At 45.5% G+C, this 22,002-nt stretch overlaps 2 protein-coding genes, 1 long non-coding RNA gene and 1 pseudogene across 8 annotated transcripts in view; 3 read left to right on the top strand and 1 right to left on the bottom strand.

Moving 5' to 3' along the window:
• Positions 1–9,883, top strand: part of ctc1 (CTS telomere maintenance complex component 1) — a 22,269-nt gene extending 12,386 nt beyond the window's left edge. For 3 of the 6 annotated variants that reach the window (XM_044183806.1, XM_044183804.1, XM_044183807.1), the window contains 13 exons: positions 57–171; positions 290–740; positions 825–914; positions 1,012–1,149; positions 1,270–1,316; positions 1,644–1,729; positions 3,100–3,235; positions 3,460–3,528; positions 3,638–3,797; positions 5,855–5,910; positions 6,012–6,168; positions 8,277–8,391; positions 9,467–9,883. In XM_044183806.1, the coding sequence (XP_044039741.1) occupies positions 57–171; positions 290–740; positions 825–914; positions 1,012–1,149; positions 1,270–1,316; positions 1,644–1,729; positions 3,100–3,235; positions 3,460–3,528; positions 3,638–3,797; positions 5,855–5,910; positions 6,012–6,168; positions 8,277–8,391; positions 9,467–9,558 (1,712 nt within the window). In that variant the 3' untranslated portion in view covers positions 9,559–9,883. Of the gene's footprint in view, positions 1–56; positions 172–289; positions 741–824; positions 915–1,011; positions 1,150–1,269; positions 1,317–1,643; positions 1,730–3,099; positions 3,236–3,459; positions 3,529–3,637; positions 3,798–5,749; positions 5,911–6,011; positions 6,169–8,241; positions 8,392–9,466 lie in introns of those variants that run through there. The other 3 variants (XM_044183805.1, XR_006376497.1, XR_006376496.1) reach the window with 3 other exon arrangements.
• LOC122870279 overlaps positions 1–22,002 on the top strand; it is a 234,146-nt pseudogene that overhangs the window by 211,025 nt on the left and 1,119 nt on the right.
• The window catches only part of LOC122870363, a 23,137-nt gene extending 1,135 nt beyond the window's left edge, over positions 1–22,002 (bottom strand). The window contains exons 1-2 of the long non-coding RNA XR_006376569.1: positions 21,921–22,002; positions 5,918–5,923 (exon numbers count right to left, since the gene is read on the bottom strand). This is a non-coding gene — a long non-coding RNA (uncharacterized LOC122870363). The remainder of the gene's footprint in view (positions 1–5,917; positions 5,924–21,920) is intronic.
• LOC122870218 (ATP synthase subunit a-like) lies at positions 4,114–5,756 on the top strand. Its single transcript, XM_044184230.1, has 2 exons — positions 4,114–5,480; positions 5,515–5,756. The coding sequence occupies exon 1, from the start codon at positions 4,315–4,317 to the stop codon at positions 5,284–5,286; it is 972 nt and encodes a 323-aa protein (XP_044040165.1). The 5' UTR covers positions 4,114–4,314; the 3' UTR covers positions 5,287–5,480; positions 5,515–5,756.

Raw genomic sequence — 22,002 nt, 5'->3', positions numbered from 1 at the left:
AAAGGTCACCTTACAGCCTGAAGACTGCAGATGAAATTAATGTGTGTGTGTTGCAGGTTGTCTGGTGTGTGTCCAGCAGTTCACCATGGTAACAGAGAGGTTCATCCAATCAGATTTCCCCTCCTACCAACACCTGGACCAGGACAAGTACATCACACGCAAACACTGCAGGTACACACACACACACACACACACACACACACACACACACACACCAATATGACGGTTAATAAACATCTTCAGGCTGAGTGTGTGTGTGTGTGTGTGTGTGTGTGCGTGTGTGTGACAGAGTTTACCTGCAGTTTTCTCTGGACCACCTTCACATCCTGAGTCCGTCTGTTGCCATGGTTACACACCTGCGACAGAGGGGGGAGGTGTCAGGAGGTGATGTCACAGGGAGGAAACAGACAGCAGCAGAAGAAGAGAGGGAGGGAGGTCAGACTGCAGGGAGGAAGAGAAGAAGAGAAACAGGCTCCTCCCACTCTGCCTCCTCCGTTGCCGTGACCACCGGCCCTGTGGGCGGCGGCTCCCGGCCCTGCGTCTCCATGGTGATCATGGTGCAGCAGAAGGAGGGCGTGGCCTGGAGGAACACGGGGGTGGAGTTACAGGGTGAGGAGGCGGGGCTTACATTGTGCTTCTCTATCAGAGCTGCTGTGATTGGTCCAGTGGTCAGCTGGGGGCGGGACCCGAAGAACGAACCAATGACAGACAGAGAGACAGAGACAGAGAAGGAGGACAAGGTGAGAATTACAAACACGCCTCATTACCTGGTACATCCCATAATGCACCTGTGTTCAGGGTGTCACCTGGTTACCTGTCTGCAGGTGGTGCTGGTGCTCTCAGGTGTGTCAGCTCGCTGGTTTCCTCTGCTGCAGCCTGGATGTTTCTACAGACTCATCGCTGCTAACACACAGGTAAATACACCTGTCCTGATGTCACGGGGGGGGGGGGGTCGTTATGATGCTGAGGCGCAGTTTCAGGTCGGCTGATTGGTCTGTCTCTTACCTTTAGGATCCCAGTGTTTTCATTGGCTGTGGAGTTTCTGGGCGGAGTGGGGTGGAGCTCCACACTGACTCCACCCTTCAGGTCCAATCTGATTGGAGGTTCCACACTCTGACACGCCCACTGCTGCTGCACAGCTGCAGACAGGTAAAACACGCCTCTGCACACCTGTCTGTTGTCCTCTGCACACCTGTCTGTCCTCTGCACTTCTGTCAGGCCGAGAGGAAGACATCTCACCTGTAACCCTCTCTCTCTCTGTGTCCTCAGGCTCTCTCGCCCACAGTCCTGTCTGTCTCTGGTGTCTTGGACTGCAGGTAAACTGATTATTGATTTCTCTGGCTGAAATCAACGTCCCAGTATTGATAGATCGATATATCGATATTTCAGTTTGTCGTCCTGCAGTCGTCATGGAGACACAAACTAATCAGTTCTTGATTTAATGATCATGTTGATCATGTTGTAACGTGAGCAGAGCACAAACTGTCTGCAGACTCATCTTCTAAACCACTAAACTCTGAACCTCAACCTGAACTTTATTAACCCTCATTGATCTGTGTGTGTGTGTGTGTGTGTACCTGTGTGTGTGTGTGTGTGTGTGTGTGTGTGTGTGTGTGTGTGTACGTACGTGTGTGTGTGTTCAGGTCAGAGTTGGTGTGTTTTCAGGCTCTGGTGTCTGAGAGGATCAGTCTGAACGACAGGACGAGTGACTCTGGAGACACACACACAGGTACACACACACACACACACACACACACGTACACACACACACAGGTACACACACACACACACACACACACACACACACACACACACAGGTACACACACACACACACACACACACGTACACACACACACAGGTACACACACACACACACACACAGGTACACACACCGGTACACGCACACACACACACAGCTTAGTGGTAGAGCGTGTCGTCCACCAATCGGAAAGGTCGGAGGTTCGATCCCGGCTTCCACCAGCCCACATGTCGAAGTGTCCTTGGGCAAGACACTGAACCCCAGTTGCTCCTTCGAGTTCCTTTGAGCTGATGAGCAGTTCTGCCATCAGTGCATGGAAGTGATGTAGTTGAAGCGCCATGTTGCCCCTCTGTCCGGCCTTGGTGCCCGCCCGCTGCCTGTTTTGGTGTGTCCGTCCCCACCCGCCCTCTCCGCCGCCCACCCGCCCTCTCTGCCTTTATTAACATGTTCTCAGTCTGACAACACACCAGGTCCTGTTCTTTATACCAGCAGATTATAAAGTTCATGATTTGAACAGTCTGGATGCTTTGGTTCTTCAAAGCTGCTTCACATTCATCTGGAGCTGTTGTCATAGCAACAAGTCCCTAGAGCCAGACCTGCAGAGGTGCAGTTTACTGACTTACTGAGTCAGCTGGAGCGTAAACAGGATCATTGGATCCTGATAGCAGCATGTTAGTCTGGATTAGTCTGAAGAACAGGGTCCAGAAACTTATCTTGGTTTAGGACGTTTAGGTTGTCTGGTTTTTACAGAAACATGTTTCTGAAACAATCCCATAATATTTTAGCATCGTATTTAGCTGTTACAGAAGAGTTAGACCCTGTCCCACATTCAAAGTAACCACATGAACACCGACGTCGTGAGTGAAAGGTATATTCTATGTATGACCATGTATTAAAGCTAGTAACGTATTTCAGAAGCATTACAACATTACATTTACATCCCGAAAGCAGTCGATTCATCGAAAGCTCTGGAAAGCATCGGGGGCGGGGCTTTGGAGGGAGGGGCGGGGCTTTGGAGTGAGGGGGCGGGGTTTATTGGTTGGATACTTTCAGAATCTGCTGCCTCTGGCTGGTTTCTCCAGGTTACCTACTCGAGCTTTAAGGGGTAAGTATCGATTGGGGAATCGAGTTTACAGTTGTAGTTAGGATTAGAAGAAGGTACGAGGTCTGAGGACGGGACCCAACGAGTTCAGGACCTGCTTCTGTAACGAGGCCTCAGGTCAGCAGCTAAACTCTGTTTCTGTTTTCTTTCTGCTCGGAGACAAACTGACAGAAATAAATGTGTAAACAGTGTTTCCTGTGTGTGTGTGTGTGTGTGTGTGTGTGTGTGTGTGCACAGGTGTGCGTCTCACAGTGTGTGACAAAACTGGGAGGAGTCTCCAGGTGTACCTGGACTTGAGCCACACCCCCTACCCACCTGGCCTGTTGCCTGGCAACACACTGCTGCTGTCTGCTTTCCAGAGGAAAGTGTCCAGGTAACACACACACACACACACGCACACACACACACAGCTTTTAAACTGTAATGTACTTTTAAATTTAAAATGTGTGTGTGCGTGTGTGTGTGTGTGTGCGTGTGCGTGTGTGTGTGTGTGTGTGTGTGTGCGTGCGCGTGTGTGTGTGCGTGTGCGCGTGTGTGTGTGTGTGTGTGTGCGTGCGTGTGTGTGTGTGCGTGTGTGTGCGTGTGTGTGTGTTTCAGGACAGGAAGTGTGTACTGCAGTTATTTACCTGTCAGCTCAGTAACTGTCATCTCCCTGGGAGATACAAGGTAACTACACTGAAACAGCACTGATCAATAACACAATGTATTTATATTGTTATTGATTAACTGATTTGTGTGTTTGTATTTATTGATCCGTTTGTGTTTGTCCTGTCAGCTCTGCCCGGCCTCCTCCTGCTCCCATGATGCATCTGGGTGTGTGGGCAGTGAGCAGGGAGCAGAGGTGCATTGTGGGTCGGGTCAAAGGTCACGTGGTGTGTTTCCTGTTCCTGCAGCTGCAGTGGAGCTGCTCGCTGTGTGGGAGTCAATACATGCAGGTGTTCTGCTTTACTACGTTCTACTTTACTACATTCTGCTTTACTACGTTCTGCTTTACTTTACTACGTTCTGCTTTACTACGTTCTGCTTTACTTTACTACGTTCTACTTTACTACGTTCTGCTTTACTTTACTACGTTCTGCTTTACTTTACTTTTTTTACGTTCTGCTTTACTTTACTACGTTCTGCTTTACTTTACTTTACTACGTTCTGCTTTACTTTACTACGTTCTGCTTTACTACGTTCTGCTTTACTTTACTACGTTCTACTTTACTACGTTCTGCTTTACTTTACTTTACTACGTTCTGCTTTACTTTACTACGCTTCTACTTTACTACGTTCTGCTTTACTTTACTACGTTCTGCTTTACTACGTTCTGCTTTACTACGTTCTGCTTTACTACGTTCTGCTTTACTTTACTACGTTCTACTTTACTACGTTCTGCTTTACTTTACTTTACTACGTTCTGCTTTACTTTACTACGTTCTACTTTACTACGTTCTGCTTTACTTTACTATGTTCTACTTTACTATGTTCTGCTTTACTACGTTCTGCTTTACTTTACTACGTTCTACTTTACTACGTTCTGCTTTACTTTACTACGTTCTACTTTACTACGTTCTGCTTTACTACGTTCTACTTTACTTTACTATGTTCTACTTTACTATGTTCTACTTTGCTATGTTCTGCTTTACTTTACTACGTTCTACTTTACTACGTTCTACTTTACTACGTTCTGCTTTACTTTACTTTACTACGTTCTGCTTTACTTTACTACGTTCTACTTTACTACGTTCTGCTTTACTTTACTACGTTCTGCTTTACTACGTTCTGCTTTACTACGTTCTGCTTTACTACATTCTGCTTTACTTTACTACGTTCTGCTTTACTACGTTCTGCTTTACTTTACTACGTTCTACTTTACTACGTTCTGCTTTACTTTACTTTACTACGTTCTGCTTTACTTTACTACGTTCTACTTTACTACGTTCTGCTTTACTTTACTATGTTCTACTTTACTATGTTCTGCTTTACTACGTTCTGCTTTACTTTACTACGTTCTACTTTACTACGTTCTGCTTTACTTTACTACGTTCTACTTTACTACGTTCTGCTTTACTACGTTCTACTTTACTTTACTATGTTCTACTTTACTACGTTCTACTTTACTTCGTTCTACTTTACTACGTTCTGCTTTGCTATGTTCTGCTTTACTTTACTACGTTCTACTTTACTACGTTCTACTTTACTTCGTTCTACTTTACTACGTTCTACTTTACTACGTTCTGCTTTGCTATGTTCTGCTTTACTTTACTACGTTCTACTTTACTACGTTCTACTTTACTTCGTTCTACTTTACTACGTTCTGCTTTGCTATGTTCTGCTATTCTCCATTCAGTTCAAAGGCTTTATTCTGCCAAAGCATTCAGGTACAAATCAATATTCACACAATACAGTAATATTAAACACAACATGATGAAGAGGTGATGTTTGTTTCATGTTTAATAGGTTTGGTTGAAACTGTACAGAGGAATGTGTTAATTAGATCAGTTACAGTTTAAATCCGACTTCTCCATCAGGAGACGTTTATATTTTATTTGTTTTATGTAGCCGGGGCTCCGGCTCTGTTGTTGTCTTGTCTGGTTGTTTTATGTGGCAGAGATGTGAGGGAGGGGTCTGGGGTCTGTGAAAGCCCTGATGAGGGAGGGGTCTGAGAGCTGAACAACATGTCACCCTCCCTAATGACTGGCTCCTCTAGCGCCACCTTCAGGGCAAACTTTACATGTTTTGCTTCTAAACTCACTTTAGTTTTAATTTGTTCTGTTACTTTGTTGTTTGCTCCTCTCTGTGTTCATGTTTTATTTTGTGATTTTAATATTTCATGGTTTAATTAGACAGTTAAAGTCTCTGAAGCTCCGTTTAGAAAACATTAGTTTTTATTACTTTACAGTTCAGACTGAAGGAAGAGAAGTGTTTGGCGAGTCAGACGCTGGCGAGCGCGTCAGCCTTCTTCTTCTCTGTCTTCAGGTGATCAGTGACTCTCTCTCTCTCTCAGTCTTGTTCCAGTTCTCAGTGTCGTTCGACCTCCTCGGTGTTTCAGTCCAACGCAAAGTAAGACTCTGTCCTGGGTCACTTCATGTAGTTATATATATGTGTGTGTTTCTGTGTGTGTATCTGACCTGTGTGTGTGTGTGTGTGTGTGTATTGATCAGGCTGGTGATTGATGACGGGACAGGTGAGGCTCACGTCTGGTTCTCAGGTGCTCTGGTTCGTCCTCTGCTGGGATTGGCTGATTGTCAGTGGGAGGGGCTTCAGAGAGCGCTCAGGGTCAGAGGTCACGTCAGGATCTACCCCCGGGGGCGGAGCCTGGTCAGTACCACTTCCTGTTTGACATCACAGCAGCTGTCTGTCGACCAATCAGTGTGTTGATGTATTTACCTGTCTGTCTGTCTGTGTCTCTCTCTCTGTCTGTCTCTCAGGTGTGTGTATTTACCTGTCTCTCTCTCTCTCTCTCTCTCTCTCAGGTGTGTGTATTTACCTGTCTGTCTCTCTCTCTCAGGTGTGTGTATTTACCTGTCTCTCTCTCTCTCAGGTGTGTGTATTTACCTGTGTCTCTCTCTCTCTCACTCAGGTGTGTGTATTTACCTGTGTCTCTCTCTCTCTCACTCAGGTGTGTGTATTTACCTGTCTCTCTCTCTCTCTCTCTCTCTCAGGTGTGTGTATTTACCTGTCTCTCTCTCTCTCTCTCTCTCTCTCTCTCTCTCTCTCTCTCTCTCTCACTCAGGTGTGTGTATTTACCTGTCTGTCTCTCTCTCTCAGGTGTGTGTATTTACCTGTCTCTCTCTCTCTCAGGTGTGTGTATTTACCTGTGTGTGTGTCTCTCTCTCTCTCTCTCTCTCTCTCACTCAGGTGTGTGTATTTACCTGTCTCTCTCTCTCTCTCTCAGGTGTGTGTATTTACCTGTCTCTCTCTCTCTCAGGTGTGTGTATTTACCTGTGTGTCTCTCTCTCTCTCTCTCTCTCTCTCTCTCTCTCTCTCTCTCACTCAGGTGTGTGTATTTACCTGTCTGTCTCTCTCACTCAGGTGTGTGTATTTACCTGTCTCTCTCTCTCTCAGGTGTGTGTATTTACCTGTCTGTCTCTCTCTCTCAGGTGTGTGTATTTACCTGTCTCTCTCTCTCTCTCTCTCTCAGGTGTGTGTATTTACCTGTCTCTCTCTCTCTCTCTCTCTCAGGTGTGTGTATTTACCTGTCTCTCTCTCTCTCTCAGGTGTGTGTATTTACCTGTCTGTCTCTCTCTCTCTCTCTCTCTCTCAGGTGTGTGTATTTACCTGTCTGTCTCTCTCTCTCTCTCTCTCTCAGGTGTGTGTATTTACCTGTCTGTCTCTCTCTCTCTCTCTCTCTCAGGTGTGTGTATTTACCTGTCTGTCTCTCTCTCTCAGGTGTGTGTATTTACCTGTCTCTCTCTCTCTCTCAGGTGTGTGTATTTACCTGTCTCTCTCTCTCTCTCTCTCTCTCTCTCTCTCTCTCTCTCTCAGGTGTGTGTATTTACCTGTCTGTCTCTCTCTCTCAGGTGTGTGTATTTACCTGTCTGTCTCTCTCTCTCAGGTGTGTGTATTTACCTGTCTCTCTCTCTCTCTCAGGTGTGTGTATTTACCTGTCTCTCTCTCTCTCTCTCTCTCTCTCAGGTGTGTGTATTTACCTGTCTGTCTCTCTCTCTCTCTCTCTCTCTCAGGTGTGTATATTTACCTGTCTCTCTCTCTCAGGTGTGTGTATTTACCTGTCTGTCTCTCTCTCTCTCAGGTGTGTGTATTTACCTGACTGTCCCTCTCTCTCTCTCAGGTGTGTGTATTTACCTGTCTCTCTCTCTCTCTCTCTCAGGTGTGTATATTTACCTGTCTCTCTCTCTCAGGTGTGTGTATTTACCTGTCTGTCTCTCTCTCTCTCAGGTGTGTGTATTTACCTGACTGTCTCTCTCTCTCTCAGGTGTGTGTATTTACCTCTCTCTCTCTCTCTCTCTCTCAGGTGTGTGTATTTACCTGTCTCTCTCTCTCTCTCAGGTGTGTGTATTTACCTGTCTCTCTCTCTCTCTCTCAGGTGTGTGTATTTACCTGTCTGTCTCTCTCTCTCTCAGGTGTGTGTATTTACCTCTCTCTCTCTCTCTCTCTCTCTCTCTCAGGTGTGTGTATTTACCTGTCTCTCTCTCTCTCTCAGGTGTGTGTATTTACCTGTCTGTCTCTCTCTCTCTCTCAGGTGTGTGTATTTACCTGTCTGTCTCTCTCTCTCTCAGGTGTGTGTATTTACCTGTGTCTCTCTCTCTCTCTCAGGTGTGTGTATTTACCTGTCTGTCTCTCTCTCTCTCTCTCTCTCTCAGGTGTGTGTATTTACCTGTCTGTCTCTCTCTCTCAGGTGTGTGTATTTACCTGTCTCTCTCTCTCTCTCAGGTGTGTGTATTTACCTGTCTGTCTCTCTCTCTCAGGTGTGTGACTCTGACGACTCTCTCCTCCACTTCCTGTTGTGTGTGTGCAGCAGTGATGCTGTGTGTCGTCAGCTGTCTCTCACCTGCAGGAAACACAACAAGCAGCGATCAGAAGGTAATAGTGGATAATCAATACGTAATCAATATAAGCTGTTCAGTGATTCTGTAGAAAGTTTCCCGACATGAGGTTTTAAAGTGTTGGCTTTGTAATTGTATTGTAAATTACAGTCGTGTATAATAACATTTAACCGTCACACAATAAAACAAAATCAAAACGTTTTCGTGTTGTCTAGTTTCCCTGGAAACACGTGGGTCTGACTAATAACTGGAAAACAATCAGCCACGTCAGTAGACTCCTATGTAATGAAACCCAGTTTACTACTCCAGCAAGTAGGCCGACCCTTAGCAACGACCCTAGCAACAGAGCCGACCTGAGCTGAATGAACACCGCACACCTGAACACAAACCGCCTCGCAGCTCAGTCTGGTTGAGATCTGCTGAAATAACAAAAAAGTTTAGCTTCGACATCCCCAAACGTGTTTTTAAGCTAGTAGCGTCGCGTCGCGACTCCCCGGCACAGCTGATCCCAGAGGAAACGTCCAGGCCGAACAGTTTCCACGTGGTCCAAACGTGTCCGGGGACTCCAGAGCGCCGAAAAGTGTCAACGTACTGAAAACTGAAGACTGCCAACGTGTTTTCATCGAACGAAATATTCCGCTTCAGTCTGTTCGTGGGTTTGGGACACGGAACTGTTTGCTCTCCGACCGCAGCACCTGGCGGAGTGATACTGACGACGAGCAGGTGTGCTGTCAGGCTGACGTCAGCGCGTTCCAAATGTCTAGTTGACCAATCAGATCGCTTTGCTGGAACTACTTGTTGTATAATTAAACGGTATGAATGTATATTTGGACAAAACTGTCTTTTAATATTTATTGTATCATTAAATATTAATGAGCAGGTGTTCTGATGCACACACCTGTACCTGCTGTCAGGTGACAGCACTGCATCCATCAGCCATCGATAGGGACCTCTGCTTTAGCTCAGCAGTTAGCTTAGCAAGTTTAGCTCAACAGGCTAACGCAGCAGATCAGCTCAGCAGGTTAGCTTAGCAAGTTAGCTCAGCAGGTTAGCTCACCTGGTCAACACCTGCAGACCGGCGGCCATGTTGACGAAGTTCATGTCTGTTTCAGAGATGAAGAGGTTCAGTCGAGGAGACCGAGACTTCATGACCAGGATGACTCCTCCTCTACAGCTCACCTGTCTGCACCTCCACACTGACTGAGCTCACCTGTCTGCGCTGACTGAGCTCACCTGTCTGCGCTGACTGAGCTCACCTGTCTGCACTGAGCTCACCTGTCTGCGCTGACTGAGCTCACCTGTCTGCTCTGAGCTCACCTGTCTGCACTGAGCTCACCTGTCTGCGCTGACTGAGCTCACCTGTCTGCGCTGACTGAGCTCACCTGTCTGCGCTGACTGAGCTCACCTGTACGCCTCGACACTGACTGAGAAGTTTGAGTTGAATTTAGTTTCATGTTCACAGAACAGAGTTTAAAGTTCAGTTTTACAGAATCTGATCGATATAAGTTATTAAATCTTCGTTTATTTCTCCTGAAGTCTGTTTATTTCACACCACAGCTACCTGTTGTCACGGTAACACAGTTCCTCACCTAACAGTCAGGTGAATAAAATGAAACAAAAGAAGCAGCAGATGATGAAAACTATGAATGTTTTACTGAAGCTGGGCAGACGTTTCTCTGATATTTAGGTTTTATTATAATTAATATATAAATATATATAAATATATATATAAATATAAATATATATATATATATATAAATACTAATATATATATATATATTTATATATATATATATATATATATATATATATATATTTATTATATATATATATATATATTATATATATATATATATATATATATATATTTATATATATATATATATATATATATATATATATTTATATATATATATATATATATATATATATATATATATATATATATATATATATATATATTTATATATATATATATATTTATATATATATATATATATATATATATTTATATATATATATATATATATATATATATATATATATATATATATATATATATATATATATATATATATATATATTTATATTTATATATATATATATATATATATATATATATATTATATTTATATATATATATATATATATATATATATATTTATATATATATATATATATATATATATATATATATATATATATATATATATATATATATATATATATATATATATATATATATTATATATATATATATATATATATATTTATATATATATATATATATATATATACACACAGCTGTGATGATGATGATGGTGGTGGTGGTAATGGTAATGATGATGATGAACAGCAGGGGGCGTTTCAGCTCTGTCTCTCTCTCTGCTGCTGTTCATCAGGACTCTGCTGCCTAGCAACAGATGACAGACCAGCAGCTGGATTGTAATTGGCTGAGCTGATGGACCAGTTAAATTTATAATATATATTATTATATTATAATATAAACAGTTTTATTGAGACTAATAAGAAGATGAAGGTTAATATCAGACGCTTGATTATTATCGTCACTGCAGATTTACTGAAAGCAGCAAACTGGAAAATAAATAATCATTTTTTATTTTGGGAAGATGAAGATGAAGATGAAGAGCGTCACTAGAGTTGAATTGAATGACGTCGTCAGCGTTTGTGATGAAGCTGCTTAGTTTTCAAACGGCTGGTCTTTATTTGCTGAGTCGTATGTTGTTGTAGAGAAACGTTTAAACTCTTGAATATTCTTCTGCTTTATATTAATCAGTTTGAGCTGATCTCTGATCAGGAAACACAGAGCGTATTGATCCAGCTGGTGACTGGTGACTCATCAGCAGCCTGTTTCTGATTGGCTGCTGAACGCTGCAGGTCCAGGCACACAGCTCCGGGATCAGGTTTTTGTTTTCCTGTCAGAATCATTGATCCCTTCTGATGAGTCATCATCCTGCTGACTCAGCATGTCCACACACAACACACATCATCCAAACCAAAACTTTATTGTTCACTCAGATCATTTCCACAATCAGCGTGACGACGTAAGGAAACATCGATCAAATCAGTGTTAGACGTTCTAACGATTCACGTTTGATCCCTGAATAAATCAGCAGAGACTGTCCCTCATCAATAACTCCGATCAGTACGGACTCCACCTGTCCACCTGTCAGCTGAGAGACTCAGTGAGACACCTGAGCAGGTGAGGCTGAGCTGAAGGTACCAGGATGAACCAGCAGGGGGCGTCTGGGCTCCTCCGCTCTGCTGTGAGACGGCAACCTGCTGCTGCTGCTGGTGACTGGTGACTCATCAGCAGCTCTGGCTCTGATTGGCTGCTGACTGAACAGGAAGTGAAAGTAAAGCGGCGGGACTTTCCAGAGACGCTGCGTTCAGGTGTAAACAAAGAAACTCAACAACAAACTGCTGAACAGAGACGCTGCGGCTCAGTGATCACATGATGTGATCACATGACTGCTGACTCACGCAACACACACACTCACACTGCTGCTAATATCACGTCTTGTGTTGACACAGTTTATAAAGCGTCCTGCAGTGAGACAACGTTCACCTGCACAGGTGCCATCACATTCAGGATACAGTAATAAGAATGATAATTATAATAATAAATAATAAAACTTTATTTATAGAGCACTTATCAAAACAAAGCACAAAGAGCTTCACAGCAGGAGAAATGAAACTCCGCAGTGACGAGATGTAAAGAAATAAACAGTTCAGGTAAAATCAGGATCAGCTTTCAGATAAAAATGTGTTTTGAGACGAGACTTAAACGAAGACTCTGACTCAGACGGCCTGATGTCTTCGGGCAGGTTGTTCCAGAGCCTCGGGGCCCTGATGGCCAAAGCTCCGTCCCCCTTAGTTTCCATCCTGGACTCAGGAACAGACAGGAGACCCCTGCCCGAAGATCTCAGACTACGTGAAGGTTCATAAGGGATTACAAGGTCTAAGATACAGTCTGGAGCCATGAAGAGCCTTAAAAGTAATCAACAAGATCTTAAAGTCGATCCTGAAACAAACAGGGAGCCGATGTAAAGAGGCTGAACCAGGTGTGATGTGGTCGCACCTCTGGGTCCTGGTTTACAGCCGAGCAGCTGAGTCCTGTACAGTCTGCAGTCTGTCAGAGTTTTCAGAATCAGAGTCAGAATCAGAAATACTTTATTGATCCCCGAAGGGAAACTCTTTGTTACAGCAGCTCGCTGTCACGTCACACAGGAGAAAGTACTAGCAAACAATATGATACACTATAAAAACTATAAGACAGGTCAGAAATAAATGAAGTAACATGTTGGTATAAGTATAAGATAAACTAAGTGTCGAGTACCAAGTGGGTTTACTGGCTAGATGATGATAGTACAGTATAAATACAATGTAACTAATTATGTAATAAGTAATAAGCAGAGGTGCATGTGCTGTCGAGAGTAATAGAGGTATATAGTATCAGTAACAATAAATAAGAAAAACTAACAAGGGAAAACTAATATTGCACTTGAGTAGTAAACAGAATATTGCACAATTATGTCAAGTATTGCAGAGATGTTAATGATCAATGTCCAGTTTAGTGACTTCGGGTCACACAGACTGACACTTAGAGGGAGGAGTTAAAGAGTCTGATGGCCACAGGCAGGAATGACTTCCTGTGGCGCTCTGTGGTGCATTGTGGGGGGATGAGTCTTCCGCTGAAGGTGCTCCTTTGCTTGACCGGCACGTCATGGAGCGGGTGGGAGACGCCGTCCAAGATGGCGTGTAGTTTACCCAGCATCCTCCTCTCTGACACCACCGCCAGAGAGTCCAGCTCCACCCCCACAATGTCACCGGCCTTACGGGTCAGTTTATTGAGTCTGTTGGCGTCCGCTGCCCTCAGCCTGCTGCCCCAGCATGCAACAGCATACAGGACAGCACCGGCCACCACAGACTCATAAAACATCCTCAGCATCGTCCGGCAGATGTTGAAGGACCTCAGCCTCCTCAGGAAACAGCGGCGGCTCTGGCCCTTCCTGTAGACAGCCTGAGTGTTCTTGGTCCAGTTTGTTATCTAAGTGTTTAGATGAAGACGAGTGAACGGGCTGTTACAGTGATCGAGGCGTGAGGAGATGAAAGATGTACAACAGTTTCTGCATCACTAAGATTTGAAATAGGTCGTCTGAGCTGCTGCTGGTGACTGATGACTCCTCAGCAGCTCTGTTTCTGATTGGCTGCCGAACAGGAAGTGAAAGCAAAGCGTCGGGACTTTCCACAGTGCTGCTGCTGCGTTCAGGTGCTGCAGGAAAACTCAGTCTCCTCATGTGAACCGTTACAGCTGGTCCTCAGAGTCGGAGGTGAACGTGGTAAACTCCTGGTTTCACAGAGACACCTGAAGGCATCATGCGGTCGGACTGGTTTGGGTGGTGAACAGAGAACGAGGAACCTGGAGCACAAAGCGTCCCAGTTCACCAGACAAGCTGGTTTTCACAGGAATCAGAGACTCGAACAGAGCCGGAGTCATTTCCTGTTTAATTTCATCCAGGGGACGTGTTTGGCCCCATGTTTGGCCCCAGGCCCCATGTTTGGCCCCAGGTCACAGGTTTGGCCCCATGTTTGGTCACATGTTTGGCCCCAGGTCACATGTTTGGCCCCAGGTCACAGGTTTGGCCCCATGTTTGGCCCCATGTTTGGCCCCAGGCCCCATGTTTGGCCCCAGGTCACAGGTTTGGCCCCATGTTTGGTCACATGTTTGGCCCCAGGTCACATGTTTGGCCCCAGGTCACAGGTTTGGCCCCATGTTTGGCCCCATGTTTGGCCCCAGGTCACAGGTTTGGCCCCATGTTTGGCCCCATGTTTGGCCCCAGGTCACAGGTTTGGCCCCAGGTCACATGTTTGGCCCCAGGCCCCATGTTTGGCCCCATGTTTGGCCCCAGGCCCCATGTTTGGCCCCATGTTTGGCCCCAGGTCACATGTTTGGTCACAAGTTTGGCCCCAGGTCACATGTTTGGCCCCATGTTTGGCCCCAGGTCACAGGTTTGGCCCCATGTTTGGCCCCATGTTTGGCCCCAGGTCACATGTTTGGTCACAAGTTTGGCCCCAGGTCACATGTTTGGCCCCATGTTTGGCCCCAGGTCACAGGTTTGGCCCCAGGTCACATGTTTGGCCCCAGGTCACATGTTTGGTCACATGTTTGGCCCCATGTTTGGCCCCAGGTCACAGGTTTGGCCCCATGTTTGGCCCCAGGTCACAGGTTTGGCCCCAGGTCACATGTTTGGCCCCAGGTCACATGTTTGGTCACATGTTTGGCCCCATGTTTGGCCCCAGGTCACATGTTTGGCCCCATGTTTGGCCCCAGGTCACAGGTTTGGCCCCAGGTCACATGTTTGGCCCCAGGTCACATGTTTGGTCACATGTTTGGCCCCATGTTTGGCCCCAGGTCACAGGTTTGGCCCCATGTTTGGCCCCAGGTCACAGGTTTGGCCCCATGTTTGGCCCCAGGTCACAGGTTTGGCCCCATGTTTGGCCCCAGGCCCCATGTTTGAAGATATTAAAAAGCTAGCACAGAAGTTGATTGGATGCCATCTTTAATAATGGCCACTCGCTGATCTCGTTGTTTGTAATTTCTGTTAAATGAGTTTAAGTGGACGACGCACTGCAGCCGTCCTCCCCTCCGTTCCACTGCGAGGACTCGTGTTTGTTGGGATTTAAAGAAACTTCACATCGGCGAGCCGGACGCTCTGAGGACATTTCTCTAAGTGTCAGTCTGAATGACCTTAAGTCACTGAACTGGACACTGGAGCATCGACTTTAATAACTGTACAGTATTCTGTGTAATACTCTGATGACTCTGCTGTGGTGGGACGTACCAGCGGTGGTGATGAGACGGAGTACAGGGCTGTGGTGGGGAACTTTGTCTCATGGTGCGAGCAGAACCATCTGCAGCTCAACGCCACAAAGTCTAAGGAGCTGATTGTGGATCTACGGAGGGCCAAGGCACCAGAGACCCCGGTTTCCATCCAGGACCGCCACAGGAAGTCCTTCCTGCCTGTGGCCTTCAGACTCTTTAACTCCTCCCTCTAAGTGTCAGTCTGTCTGACCCGAAGTCACTAAACTGGACACTGATCATTAACATCTCTGCTATACTTGAATAACTGCAATATTCTGTGTTTCAGTTTAATTTATTGATATTTATTCATACATCTATCACTGCTGTTTATATCCTCCGTCTCATTATAACCTTAATAAGCTGCACTTAACTTATTACTTGTATCATTATATTGTATTATTCTATCCTCATACTTATCAACCTGTAATCCACTTTGTACGTAATTTATGTATCTGACCTGTGTTATAGTGTGTTATATATTCTGCTCAGTGCTTCTCTTCCTGTGTGACTGACTGACAGCGAGCTGCTGTAACAGAGAGTTTCCTCTCAGGATCAATGAAGCGTTTCTGATTCTGATTCTGATGAACGGGTTCAGGCAGAAACCAGAAACCATCTGAGGCGTTTACTGGAGCTCGTGAAGTTTGGAGTTGAATCGTTTTGTCTGTCTCCGGCTCTGACTGTGTCTCTGTCCCTGACTCTGTCTCTGACTCTGACTGTGTCTCTGACTCTGACTCTGTCTCTGTCTCTGACTCTGACTGTGTCTCTGACTCTGTCCCTGACTCTGTCCCTGACTCTGTCTCTAACTCCGTCTCTGTCTCTGACTCGTGACTGTGTCTCTGACTCTGTCTCTGTCTCTGACTCTGACTGTGTCTCTGACTCTGTCCCTGACTCTGTCCCTGACTCTGTCTCTAACTCCGTCTCTGTCTCCGGCTCTGACTGTGTCTCTGTCCCTGACTCTGTCTCTGACTCTGACTGTGTCTCTGACTCTGACTCTGTCTCTGTCTCTGACTCTGACTGACTGTCTCTCTGACTCTGTCCCTCCGTGACTCTGACTCGTCCCTGTCTCTGTCTGTCTCTGTCTCCTGTGTCTCTGTCTCTGACTCGTGACTGTGTCCCTGACTCTGACTCTGTCTCTGTCTCTGTCTCTGACTCTGACTGTGTCTCTGACTCTGTCTCTGTCTCTGACTCTGACTCTGTCTCTGTCTCTGTCTCTGACTCTGTCTCTAACTCCGTCTCTGTCTCTGACTCTCTCTCTGTCTCTGACTCGTCCTCCTGGTTGTCTTCTTTCTGTCTCTGTCTCGTCTCGTCCACCTCGTGTCTCAGAGGAATCTACTTCCTGTCCCCTGAGGGGGGCGGAGCTGAACACGTGAGTTTTAATGCAGTACATTCAGTTACAAAGCCGGTTCTTAACCAGATGAATTCAGAGCTGTGACACAGTTGATCAGCTGACAGGCGTTCAGTTCTCCGGCTGTTTATCAGGATCAGCTGACCTCAGAGCTGCAGGAAACACTCAAACAAACTGAATCAGTAATCAAAGCGGCTGTTGGACGAAGGCTGAGTGGAGTCACAGACAGTAGTGGTCGTTGGCTGAAGGTATTGATTCCTGATCAGTGCTGAGGTTACTGTGTCCCGTGCCGGCGCTCAGACTCGCCCTCCGCTGTCCCCTTTAATGTGAGACAGTACTTTCAGGGTCGGTTGCTGGTCCCTGATCCCAGGGTGGTGCAGCGTAGTCATTAGTCCATATTAATAATATCTTTGCTATCTCTGCTGATGACCTGCCCTGCCCGAACACGTCAGCGCCTCTGCTGCTCAGTAATGTTTCTGGATCCGCCCACTGACCTGGCGTCAGTCGCCTGATGGCGGCCGAGCGGCGTTTCTCCTGCGGCAGCTCGAACGGCTGATTTCAGCTCAGAAACCCGTTTGTTCCCAAACTGAAACCTTTGAACTCGACTAATCCTTCACTGTTAGTTCACTGCGGCGGCGGCGGCGTTTACTGCAGAGACACGTTATCATCTTCATGTCACTAGTATTGATTTCTGAATAAGTCGGCAGATCTTTACTGTTGATCGATCGACGTGCGTCAGAAACAGAAAGATATTCTGACGCGTTTCTAAACAAAACGTCAGATTTCAGAAACTTTTAGTTTCATATTTTATAATCAGCAGAAGAAGAAAGTGCAGGAAATGAACTTTGTTACTTTCCATCACTGATTATTGATCGGGTTAATAATCAATACTCTGCAGCTGCGTCTCGTCTGTATGTTACAGCTCAGCTCTACCTGGTTACTGATGACGTCACGGGATCTCTGCTCTCTGATTGGCTGTTCTGTGTGTAAGAGCTCAGCTGCTGCTGGAGTTTCTGTCAGTCCTCCTCAGACGGGTTCAGGTCTACAGACAGGTTCAGGTCTACAGAGAGACTCAGACAGGTTCAGGTCTACAGAGAGACTCAGACGGGTTCAGGTCTCAGACTGGTTCAGGTCTACAGAGAGACTCAGACAGGTTCAGGTCTACAGAGAGACTCAGACAGGTTCAGGTTTCAGACAGGTTCAGGTCTACAGAGAGACTCAGACAGGTTCAGGTCTCAGACAGGTTCAGGTCCACAGAGAGACTCAGACAGGTTCAGGTCTCAGACAGGTTCAGGTCTACAGAGAGCCTCAGACAGGTTCAGGTCTACAGAGAGACTCAGATTGGTTCAGGTCTCAGACGGGTTCAGGTCTTAGACTGGTTCAGGTCTACAGAGAGACTCAGACTGGTTCAGGTCTCAGAAGGGTTCAGGTCTACAGAGAGACTCAGACTGGTTCAGGTCTCAGACAGGTTCAGGTCCACAGAGAGACTTAGACAGGTTCAGGTCTACAGAGAGACTTAGACAGGTTCAGGTCCACAGAGAAGCTCAGACAGGTTCAGGTCTCAGACTGGTTCAGGTCTCAGAAGGGTTCAGGTCTACAGAGAGCTGCTGCTGCTGCTGATGAAGATGATGAAGATGCTGGTCCTGGTCCTGGTCCCGGTCCTCTCCTGTGTCCTCTGCGTCTCAGCTGACAGTAAGTTTCTGTCTCTGATGTTTGTTTACTGACAGTCAGAACAACAAACAAACAAACAAACAGCTGATCCGGTTTCTGTCTCTCTTCAGTTCTACATCAGGACATTAGTATCATCGGCTGTTCAGACTCTGATGGAGAGGACATGTACGCTCTGGATGGTGAAGAGCTTTGGGTCGCAGACTTCATCAACCAGAAAGAGTCGATTCTCAGCCCGACTTTGTGGATCATATGACCTGCACAGGATGTTATCCACAAGCTGAGGCTGATCTACAGATCTGCAAACAGAACCTGAAACTATCACGTAAAGCCGTCAAAGACCAGCTGGAGTTCGGTAAAGACAAACTCCTCTAATACTTCTGTCTCTTTGCTGTCGTCAGCTGTTTAAACTGAAAGACTTTGTGCAACAAAAACACTCAGCAGAGGAGTTCTGAACCTTTATTTATATAAATATATATTTATATAAATATATATTTATATAAATATATATTTATATAAATATATATTTATATAACCTTTTAGATATTTATTCATTTCATTCACTAAACAACAAGACTCTGATGATCTATCAACTGTGTGTGTTACTGTGTGTTACTGTGTGTGTGTGTGTGTGTGTGTGTCACTGTGTGTGTGTGTGTGTGTGACTGTGTGTGTGTGTGTGTTACTGTGTGTGTGTGTGTGTGTGTGTGTGTGTGTGTTACTGTGTGTGTGTGTGTGACTGTGTGTGTGTGTGTGTGTGTGTGTGTGTGTGTGTGTGTGTGTGTGTGTGTTACTGTGTGTGTGTGTGTCACTGTGTGTGTGTGTGTGTGTTACTGTGTGTGTGTGTGTGTGTCTGTGTGTGTGTTACTGTGTGTGTGTGTGTGTTACAGTGTGTGTGTGTGTTACTGTGTGTGTGTGTGTGTGTGTGTTACAGTGTGTGTGTGTGTGTCACTGTGTGTGTGTGTCTCTGTGTGTGTGTTACTGTGTGTGTGTGTGTGTTACTGTGTGTGTGTGTGTCACTGTGTGTGTGTGTGTGTCTCTGTGTGTGTGTCATTGTGTGTGTGTTACTGTGTGTGTGTGTGTGTTACAGTGTGTGTGTGTGTGTTACAGTGCGTGTGTGTGTGTGTTACTGTGTGTGTGTGTGTTACTGTGTGTGTGTGTGTGTGTGTGTGTGTGTGTGTTACTGTGTGTGTGTGTGTGTGTGTGTGTGTGTGTCTCTGTGTGTGTGTGTGTGTGTGTGTTACTGTGTGTGTGTGTGTGTTACAGTGTGTGTGTGTGTACACAGTGTGTGTGTGTGTGTGTTACTGTGTGTGTGTGTGTGTGACTGTGTGTGTGTGTGTGTTACTGTGTGTGTGTGTGTGTGTGTGTTACTGTGTGTGTGTCTCTGGTTCAGTCACAGGAAGCGTGATATTGTTTCCATGACAACAAAGTTTTCATACAAACTTTACCTGTAGCAGCAACATGTCTGTAAAGTTGATTAAGAGAAAACTGAAGTATTGATCGTGTTCAGACTGCAGCTGATCAATCAATACTTTGATCAGAGCCTCTGATGGACTCACAGGGCCTCAGTGCTGTTTATGAATATGTGTATAAGTTTAATTATATTATGGGATGTTTAGCAGCTATAATGTTCACCATAGTGTAAAGTTGATTAATAGAAAACTGAAGTTTTGACAGACAGACAGCTGTCCTTCAGACCAGCTCTCACATTATTGTAATTTAAGATACAGAGACGGGCAGACAGACAGGCAGACAGGCAGACAGGCAGAGAGACAGACAGACAGACAGGCTCCAGCTCTCACATTATTGTATTTCCTCATTAGTTGATTTTAACGTCCAGATTCGAACAAATATCAAACTCTGTGAAAATGATTGAAAGTGAAATGAATAATTAATCTGTTTCTTCAAACTCTTCAGCTTCGCTGTTTGTTTCTTTGCTCTTCACCAGTGAAAGGAGGCGGAGTCAGCGTGACGCTGAACTCGAGTTACTTTCTGACGTTCAAGGCTTTAAGAAGTTTGCACCTGTGTTCTGATGAAAGAGGGAACAGCTGTTGGTGACTGATCGTAATCCTCAGATCTCACACTTTGGTTTTATCAGCTCGCTGGTTGGAACTAGAACACACCTGAAACCCTTCAACCCTTTTTTATAAACACGTGTTGGACCATTGGACCACAGACAGCGACCGGACCCTGCGAGTAGTCCCCACGTCACCGAGCTTCATGCAGGCGTTCATCAGGTGCGTTTAACTCTCTCGGACACGCCGACAACACGAGACGCAGGATTGGGCTTCGATTCGAGACGTCGAAGGCCGCCAGTGATGCAGATGTTGTGTTTACAGAAACTTCACTGATTGGAGAAGGACAGGGGGAACCGTGGCCTGCAGGGTCCAAACCACATCATGAAGAACGGACTGTCACTGTGATGTTACAAATCTGAAGGTGTCAGGATGAAAAAAGTTCCTGATAAAGTTTGTAGTTTAAAAGTTCATATAATGCAACAAGAAATCTTTACTTTTAATATTAAAATCTCATTTTTAGAGGCGGTTGGGAGATAAAAGTGTTTTGTTCAAGTTCTTCGTCTTTATATTTAGATAAATCGACACATACGCACTGAAACAGACTCGGACTCACGCTGTGGACATAAAAGCAGGGGAGTAAAGCATCAGTGCCCTTCAGCAGCTAACCCTAACCCCCTGCTCACGGTGGGGCTGTTAGAGGAAACACTGGCAGTGAAACTGATCCCAAACTAAAGCACTTCTGCAGGGATCAAACCGTCCACCACCTGAGAGCTCCACGCTCAGGAACGTGTCTGCCTTTACACTGTTCCCTTCTTCTAACCATGCTGACTGCAAACTGCCATTTCCTTCCCCCCTCTTCCATCACGTGTCTCCCAAAGGTGCCGAACAGTCGATCACAACATCGTCTGCGTGTTGTCTCAGTGTATAAAATGTGTATCACACATGTCCTGTATGTGTTTCTGCTGAGCATCATGTGTTTACATGATTATTGTGTATCATCTGATCTGCTGCTGCCTGACGAACTCCTGATCGTACATTTCACTGCAGCAACCTTCTTTGGCTTTGATGCGCTGACGAAGCAGATCATGTGAAACACTCTGTGGGCTGAAGGAATGTAGAAACCAGTCGTCTGCAGTACTCAACCAAACTTTACTGTTAAAGCCGAATGCTTTTACTAACACGATCAATGTTTAGATATAAGACTGAGTCACTGTTAATAACTTCCACCTCGGGGAACATTCATTGATAAACACATATTAATAAGAGCTGTGTTTCTCTACAGATGCTCCTTCCAGTCCGATGATCTACCCCGAGACGACGTGGAGCTCGGAGAGAAGAACCACCTCGTCTGTCATGTGACTGGTTTCTATCCGGCTCCTGTAAAGATCTACTGGACAAAGAACGGAGAGAACGTGACCGAAGGAACCAGCATCAACGTTCCCTTCCCCAACAAAGACGGTTCCTTCAGACAGATGTCCACACTGGAGTTCGTCCCACAGCTGGGAGACATTTACAGCTGCACAGTGAAACATCTGGCCCTGAACCAACCACTGACCAGGCTCTGGGGTGAGAAACTTTATTAACATCTACACGACAAACACCTCATTACCTACAAACTCCAGACAGACACTCTCATTACCTGACCAAACTCCAGATGTGGAGGTGAAGCATGCAGCGTGTTAATGTCTCTGTGTTTTTCTGTCTCCAGATGTGGAGGTGAAGCAGCAGCGT

This window comes from Siniperca chuatsi, linkage group LG22 (assembly GCF_020085105.1).
Source record: "Siniperca chuatsi isolate FFG_IHB_CAS linkage group LG22, ASM2008510v1, whole genome shotgun sequence".
Taxonomy (NCBI): Eukaryota; Metazoa; Chordata; class Actinopteri; order Centrarchiformes; family Sinipercidae; genus Siniperca; species Siniperca chuatsi.
This window is presented reverse-complemented; position numbering and strand designations above follow the sequence as displayed.

What these genes read in the sequence shown, in the direction of transcription:
- LOC122870218 (XM_044184230.1), top strand. Translation starts at nt 4,315, where the DNA reads ATGTTCTACTTTACTATGTTCTGCTTTACTACGTTCTGCTTTACTTTA.